Source organism: Cynara cardunculus (genome assembly GCF_001531365.2).
Source record: "Cynara cardunculus var. scolymus isolate 2C chromosome LG 12, CcrdV1, whole genome shotgun sequence".
Taxonomy (NCBI): Eukaryota; Viridiplantae; Streptophyta; class Magnoliopsida; order Asterales; family Asteraceae; genus Cynara; species Cynara cardunculus.
Genome location: NC_037539.1, coordinates 5227417 through 5236500, shown reverse-complemented (window position 1 = coordinate 5236500; position 9084 = coordinate 5227417). Strand labels below are relative to the sequence as shown.

At 34.8% G+C, this 9084-nt stretch overlaps 1 protein-coding gene across 1 annotated transcript; it reads right to left on the bottom strand.

Annotated features, from left to right (window-relative positions):
• Positions 1-1438: 1438 nt before the first annotated feature.
• LOC112523537 (mediator of RNA polymerase II transcription subunit 27) lies at positions 1439-8846 on the bottom strand. The gene is made up of 7 exons (XM_025133179.1): positions 8506-8846; positions 6683-6848; positions 4134-4590; positions 2487-2546; positions 2259-2327; positions 2125-2168; positions 1439-1776 (listed from the first exon to the last, which is right to left on the bottom strand). The coding sequence occupies exons 1-7, from the start codon at positions 8801-8803 to the stop codon at positions 1617-1619; spliced, it is 1254 nt and encodes a 417-aa protein (XP_024988947.1). The 5' UTR covers positions 8804-8846; the 3' UTR covers positions 1439-1616.
• Positions 8847-9084: the final 238 nt, after the last annotated feature.

Below are 9084 nucleotides of genomic sequence, written 5' to 3'. Positions count from 1 at the left end.
TCATATTATAACATCGACTGAGATAAGGAATAAAATGAAATATTAAAATCATGATGTATCTCGCTGCATTGTGCGAGTACGCTTCTAGTTTTATTTAAAAAAGTTATTTTTTATTTAAGATATTTTAAACGTAATTTAATTTTTGTTTAAAGAACTTTTTTTTTATTTAAGATAATATTTTGAAAAATATAAATTTCGTCAAAATCACGTGGAGTAATTTTTTTCCTAATAACATGTGATTTAAAGCATTAAAAACAATGGTTCAAATTATTGAAAAAGAAAAATAATGGAAACAGAATCATATATAATGTGTAATATAACACATTTAATATGTACAAGATCACATGTGATTTAAAAGGTAATTCATAATTTAATAATATCACATGTGATGTTTTAGATAAATTACATTTCTTTTTCATTTAAACCTACTATGATTAATATCACATTTGATATTTTGACAAAAATTAGTGATTTTTTTGGGAAAAATTCTATAAATTGTCCAAATCAAATGTGATTTTTTGACCAAAATTGTAATTAAAAAAAAAACTATTTGAATAAAAAAATAAATATTTCAAATGATAACTAAATCACACTTATTTTAAATGTTATAGAAAATAAAATAAAATAAAAAATGAATCATGTTTAAATCACGAAAGTTATATATAAACATCATAAGTAAATATCTTAATTAAATGCACTAAATAACCCTTATAGGAAATAAATGAATTTCCATATATATAATTCATAAGAGGCCGTTTACCCGGTTAAGTGCTTATCACGTCATGTTACCTCACTGGATGAATATGGTAAGGACCAAAAAGTTTTCCCCGGTAAGAGCAAGACAAGGACTATGAATCTTACCCGTAAGTGAGGGCGACGACTCTTACCACGGTAAGCGCTTACCTGGCAAATTGTTGCATACGATGTCGTTTTGGTGAACTAAAATCTTACCGATAAACACTTATCGGATAAGTGTTTGGTAAACGGCCCCTTAGTTCGTATCCAATGTAATAAATCATTCTTTTTCAAACCAGTGTTAATTAGGTTTCAATATTTCCTTCCTATCTAGTGTAATAAATAAATTTTCTTCCAACCCGTGTTAATTAAGTTTCAATATTTCCTATTTGATGTAACAAGGTTACAAATTCCTTTTATTTTGTACCCGTTTTAAACAGTAATCACACTGTAATGTAATGCTTGAAAGCGTAAACGTCAAGCTTATCATCTACATCATAATCCATATCATCAAATGTTACAAAATTAGTAGATTACTGGTTAAAATGGATACGAACTAAAAAAAGTTCGAGGCTCAGCTACATCCTTTGATAACAAGAATTATTCGTTACACTAAATAAGAATTAAGTCAAACTTTGTTACATTTTGATACATTCTGCACTATAAAATTTAACTAATTGCACATAAACACGATGAGCACTACTGTCGCAATAATTTTTTGTTTGTTTCTCAAATAATTTACCAGAGGTACCATCCTTTTTCGAAATGAAAGTGAAATTGAAGTTTCATGAGGCATTACATGACGGCATCAAAACTGGATTGATATGTACAAAAAATCTAAATTTACCATACAAACTACAACCGAATCTAAGCTCTATATGCTATGCGTCTTGGGGAAAACAGCCGATGTGATAGGCCGGGATATCGTGGACATGGATGCTCTCATCCTTACTTGACGAATGTAAGTTCCGGTACGGCCGTTGAACAGGAGGCAATAGCAAAGCTGATTCTTTATCCATAGAAAGTAGCTTCCCACATTTACTGCACCAATAATCGATCTATTTACAAATCCATCTCCATCTCCATCTCTAAGGCTAAAAAGCACTAATTATATGTACACACACACACACATAAAGGGGAAGTTCAAATGAGAACCATAACTATTTTGAAACCAACTATTTTTTATGTATCAGTCATGATGAATAACCCTTAATAATCATAATCTCTATTGATCATGGTATTTTCATTATGAATATTTTTCACCATGATCATCTATCATGATATTCATTATGAATAGTTGGTTCCCAAGTTCTCAAAACATTTACATTTCTCATTTGAACCTGCCCTTATACACACATATGTTTTACTATTCAAAAGAAATTCATATACCTGCAGACTTTTGTGAATAGAGTTTGATAACTGCAGATCCAGCGCTGCAAATATAGTATTTGGGAAATAAATTATTCTGACACTTGCATACAACCTACTTGCTTCAAGTACAAAAATGACTGAAGATATGATACCAGTAAAGAACATAGTGCTGTCTCCGGATTCACACCGATAAAATGGTGCGGAGCCATGGCAGCATGTTCCTGCACAGAAAAACATGTATTCATTAGGACACACTGGCTGCATTAAAGCACCGTGGCTTTTTAAGGGTCAGAAAGGGAAGTTATTTTTAAGGAAAACTATTTTGCATCACGTCTGCGGTATCAAAATTTTGAGTATGCAAATATTCCAAAAAAAATTACCGTGATGTTCCTGAATGTGTTGAAGGCTGAAACCCCCCTTGCATGTACATAGCTGCCACCCTTTTAAGAAAGTTCAAAGACCATCAGCAATTCTTAATTAAATTCATTAATAAAAACTAAAACAATTAAATGGATCAGGTACTTGGATCCATCTGGATTAGTTCCAGTTAAACACAACATATAAAAAAAGCTAGAGAAAAGGGGAAAAGAAACAACTGATGCTGTCTGTTTAAGCTTTAAGAAGGTAGAATGCTTGCCCAAAAGATAACAAGAAAAGGAACCAGCTGCCCGCATACACCATTTTGCCAGTGTTCAGAGAACAATTGGAACATATTCACACGGTATTTTTATGTTTTAGCTATCGGTAAGAGATGCTCTAAGACAGTACTTTTAGCATCTCCGGTAAAATGGTGTTCAGAAACAGTGTATCACCAAATATGGTATGCCACTGTTCACAAAACAAAACCAAAATATTAGTAGTTGTTATCCCATTCCTAAATGCCAAACCCTAGCCAACCGAATAATTTGATGAAAATCTAAATGTTATGCTTTAGGACTAGGATTATACTAGCACAAGTGCATTTGTTCTTATATAGCATAAGTTCACAACTGTGTTTTAAAATGTGTTTGCATTGAAAATTGAGATGTTATGCTCTAGTGAATTTTAACATAGACATACAAGTATTTCTGTATTGCAATTTGTGTTGAGCGGTGAAATTTGAAATTTTGTCGGCACATGTATCGTACAAGTAGAAATGTGTTTGTTGTGGATATGATATAAATTTGTGTTGTGAGATTTTATGCCTTCGGAACTTGTACTGTACCAATACAAGTTTTTTATACCATAATATCTGTAAAAAGTTTCATGAACGCCTAATTCATGTCGTGTAGACCTAGTTGTGAGATGAGCTTATTCATAAGCTTTTCATTTTCTGCTAACTACTAGGGCTTCCAAATTCCTACACAATGGCTTGTAATATAAGCTACAGAAAGTTTGAATATTGGGCTTTAAAGAACTGTATGCAGACTGCAGAGGTACATATGTACTTCTATTTATATGAATACAAATTGTGTTTTAAATTTTGTACTTCATCAATCTTGTAAAAACAATATAAAAATAAAAGGGCCAAAAGGATTAGCTCAATCATGGATCCGATCATGATTCATGACAAGCTGATATGACCGGTTGACAATGCCGTGAAAGAAGGAATCACTAGTAGGAAGCCATCAAACAGAAAACCTAAAATTGGAAAATTACTAGAAGCATTATTGGAACCGAATGTAACTCTACTGGTAAATGCCAGAATCTGAGCTATGGAATTCATTTATGATAAACACCTCCGCATGTTTGCTTACAAATCAAACTTCAACTAAATGAAGCAGGTGAAAACACACCGACAGAAAGTTGTAGTTCAGTTCATTGTGTATTAAGGGGTTATGAGGCTGTTATCATAGTACTTGACTACTTGGGTCATCTGTTGGACTGTAACACATTAAAAATAAAATGCAGCGTTCTGCAATTCTTCCAAAAAATTTAAATATACGTACACGATAGCACAATCAATAGTATTGACAACTTACTGAAATGACCTATTTTGAAAAGCTAAGCATGAGAAACAGGATTCATGGGGGTAATAGTAGGAATACCTCATCTGGTGAAAAGAAAGCTACTGCATCAGGATCAAGTGAACCAGTTGGATGTAATGATATTACTGCTCTAAATACAGAAGGGATCAACAGCTCAATCACAGCGATCTGATCGCCCACAACTGCACCCCCTGACCCGGGTCTGATATCCCTAGAACTGTGAAAATTATGATCTTTTGATGATTCATCCAAAGTCTCACTTGATGAACTTGGAAGTAATGAAGCTCGTTTTAACCAATCCAATCGTTGATAAGTAGAAGTTTTGACTTCTGGAACTTCTTTCTCCAGTTCCGTTAAAACATCTGAAACAGTTCTCAAGTCACTAAACTCTTCTTGCTGACTCACAGTTGGAGTTTGGTTCCCACGATGCTTTTTGGAGACTGGCTCATTTCCAGAATCCTCATCAAGGTGAGGAAAAAACCGTCGTTTTTGATCAGTAAATGCTTTCAGAGCCAACCTAAAAATTAAAAGACAAGCTCTTAGTCGTAATTCAAATTGGAGAAGTCACTGTGCATGAACAAGACCCAGAAGTCAGATCCTAAAAGGCGCCCACTTCAACTCAAATAAATAATTCTCCTTTGGCCTAACTCAAGAAATAGAGCAATCAAGAACATAACAAACCACAAATGAGGAGGGTAGTTAGATTGGAGAGAGTAAAATGCTTTTTAAACAGAATCCCAATCAAACTAATCAAAAGCAAAAGGTTCTTTGGTGTTCAATTTGATCAAAATGGCCTTCATCAATCATTTTTTTGTTTATCGTGCACTAGCAATTTCAAGTAGCAAGAGCAAGCATCAGATAAATTGTAAAGAAGTTACACGGGCACACATAACTACAGCCATATTAAAACCCTAAAAGGCACACACAATACCACAAACATATTAAAACGCTAAACAGGGACTCTATATATCATTGATTTTTCTCTCTCCAAAATAAAGTTCAAGTTTTATGATCACAACAAGAACTATCAGTGAAACTAAACAAACAGTCCTGGACTTTAACACTTCAATAACTCATGGATGTCCAGCCTGATTATCTCCATCTGTTATATATATATAAAGTGGCATGACATGTATTCAGTAGGTTCATGATGATGAAGCTCATTTTACTTCCAAAACATTGCTCTTTAATTAGTTGAGTAAAAGATACCTTTAGCAACCTGAATTTATAATTATATGCTTTTTGTACATTTCCATTTCTGTCTATCCACAAACACTGCAAGAAATATAGGAATTGACACATATCTCAGAAATAACAAGTTTACTAGTTTCACTTGTTGATCAAAATAGTTACCTCCATCAATCATCATGCATGTCCAAAATAGTTGTATAGTATGTTAGTATCTTATTCCATCCAAGAATTTACATGCCATATAAGGCAAGCCCCCACATTTGTGAAACACATATAGAGATGCATCTATCCTATGACCATTCACATTGCATTTCTTATGCTGAATTAAGTTTCCAACAATGTCATGAAACCTCCATCTAAAAAAAACACCATACTTTTAATCAGCTGCAAAGTGAGACCATGACTGCCTATATGAGGGTTCGAACTCTATCCATGATGGCAAACAATGTGAAATTAATGGTATTGGCAACGGAGAAATCAACACGATGACTATCAAAGGACTCCAGTGGTAGAAGTTCTTTTGTATACATCATATGCTATTCCTTGATATTATTCCTGCAGGTCGTCAAATTGGCCAATATCTTTCATCCATATTTGTGCTTGTGGTTCTCTTTTCCTTTTTCACTCTATTTAACCATCTCTCTACTTCATATTGAAATTAGAACCAACTCACCCTTTGTAATATACTTCTCAAATTACTTTTAGCACCAGCAAAGAAGCAACACAACCAGTGATCCTTGATTGCATACTAAGTGGCGAGTTATCCAGATAATGTCTGTGATGATAATGAATATAAGCCTCCAGAACCAATTACTTACAAGAAAAACAAGGACCCTCAATTGGACCATGTTAATTTTGAAAGTTAGGAAATGCATTCCCATGTTATTAATGTTACTAAGCCTAAGATATAACTCCGCGCTGAAGAACCACTTGATGGAGCAAGTACGTTCTAAACAACCTAATTCTAAGCATAACTGACAAGATAGAACCAGTCGTAGTAGCATGGGACCCTCAGATACCCATCATAAAGCTTGTGTCATACAGCCATGCATACCACCCCTGCTACAATAGAGCGTATAAAATCTTACACGAATGATAAACAAAAGGTTTCAAATGCTTATATCGCTCCAGCAAACATTGTGGCAGAGGTTTTCAGTAAGTTGTAGGTGTATCAACAAGACATTTTAGCTGACTCAATTTTTTGTTGATACAGTGTAAGTTTCAAATTTTCCAAAGAGAAGGCCTTCTTATAATTGGAAAAAATCTGCTAGATCATGTAATCATCTTGAACTTGCAACATTTGCATGCTAAGAAGAGAATAAACTAATGTAAGGATGATTGGGATAGTAAAGCTCCTAAGAAGCAACAAAAATTAGAAGTCAGAAATCAACAGGGATATCCAAGAAGTTAAGGCACACCTGGTCCTATCAACAGCAGATGCTCCAGCCTGACCAGCAAGTTGGCGTTTCCATGCATATGCAACAACAGCACCATCTGGACAAACTAAAGGCATGTGGAGGCCCCAAGAATTACTTCTTGACCTAAGCGATTCATTGAGAACTCCAGAATCTTCCAATTGCCTTCCTAACAAAAGCAAAAAGATTGATAAGTCAGATATTCAACATGTAATTCAAAATTGTCCCTAAACAATAGTACAAAATTTCTGAATTCTGGTTAATCATTTCTTACGTCCAGCAAATGCCTGTCTTCCTCAGGACATTTCATTGAAATAGTGCACTTTTACATCTCTTTTTCCCATTGAAAATCGTAATAAGTTCTCTTGTTTATTTTTAGACAACATGTTAAAAAGGCCATGAAAAGGTTTGGATTGTAAACTCAGTACTGAACCCGGTTCACTACCAACATGGTTCTAAATAACTCATTATGGCCTCATTATGGCGTCAAGGCTTGGGTTTGCCGCCACATTAACCCCTGTGACTCCACTCTAAGGCTTTGCTTGCATTGTAACGCGTTATAAGGTGTGGGGTTAATTTTGATATGTAATTTGAGGGGTAAATGTGAAATATGTATGGGACCTAAGACTTAAATAAACATAAAAAGGGAACTTAAAAACTAAAACCGTAAATAAGAGGAGTTTAACACAAATTCTTTGAAAATTGAAGTAGTGAATCCCAATTTTGCACTCTTGGTATCATTTTTTATGAGCTCTATATAATTGGTATCAATGATTCTTCATTTTTTTTTAATTTTATTACTCTATATGAATTTAATTTGTTCTATGGTAAAGGTATTATTCAAAACACTTGCATACACAATGTGTGTGTATGTGTTTGTATATATATGCGTCGTCTTAGGGCACAACTTGAAATACACCGTGGCCTTGCCGTAATTCGTGATGCTTGAGGCTTGACCTTGCCACCAAGCCACGCCTCACGTCATTTAGAACCTTGCTACTAACCAAAGCCATGTCATCTCAATACATATTCATACGGGTAAAGTTCCACTTAGTAATTCCTTCGGACGTTCTAGCTAGAAATGAGTCGCAAACCGCAATTACCATTAAACCCCTCGGTCCAAAATTAAGATGCACTAAAAGCCTAATTGAGTAATTATAAAACCATAAATCCTTATACTAATTTTAACCTTTCACTTTCATAGACGAAACATATGCTAATATTCCCTACAGATAAAAATTATGCTTTATGAGATCTAGTAGGTTTAAAATTCAAAATCTGTTGCGAATTTTGTTATGAATATAATACCAACATTACCTTGTAGCATTGTTATAAAGCTTGATTGCAATTCTCAATTGTTCCTAGAACAAAAGCATATTTGTCCTTTTTCATGTTGAAAGTTTTTCTATGTTGCTTACCGCAAATAATTTGTATCGTCTAGAGGTCTGCCTAGCTAAGCCTCCTGATCTTGGACATCACTAAAAGGGTCTTAGAAAATGCTTGATGCCAAAGACGTTTGACGAAAATCATAAATACTTAAAATAGGATCTGATCTACTGTTTTAACAAAATTTACTTGGCGCTTAGACTAATTCCCATGCCGAAGGCGGGTCCAAGGGTCATCAAGCCCTTTCATCCTCGTTGCTTTGCAGGTGAGGAGAGTTGTATCCGAGGGGGCTAGTTTGTTGTCATCACAAATAAATTTCAATCGATACGAATCTAAGGATATAAAATTTAACAGACCAAACTAAACTTTGAGGCAAAGGTTGTTCGCCAGCCATTGGAAACATAAACCCTAAACTATGAAATGTAAAATTAGTTAGTTACCAATAGTTCGAAGATCCTGGAGGTACTGTCGCATAGAAGCTCCTTCTTGAATGATCAAATGCAACGGTTTATTGGAGCTGGACTGGTGAGGCTGCTGTCCGGCGATAAATAGGGCTTCGAGGAGGCGGTCGGCACCGAGTCTGATGTCGGCGATGAGTCGCGCAGCATGGGCTAAACGATCCATAGCTAGAGCTACCTGTTTCGGAGGGGCGTCCGTCGTAGAACCTTGCGACTCCGGTGGAGAAGAGATGAGATTTCCGGCGGATTGCACTGGTGGTTGTGAGTGTTGGTGCTGCATCTTGGTGTTGTGTGATGTTATTTCTCTCTTGTGCTGAATTTTAGCTGCCACGTGCACTAGTGGCTGGAAATTAAACAAATAACAATCGCCCGTGCTTACTTTTATTTTACGATTTTAGTTCCTTCTCTCTTAGTCTTTTACAAACTTTTCCCTATTTTTCTTTTTTGTTTTCACACTTGTGGCAAAAAGAAGAAAATAAAATGTAAGAATTCCATATATAAACAAGAGAAATTATTATTTATGTTTTTATATTTTAATTAGAAGACTATTCGTACAATGCA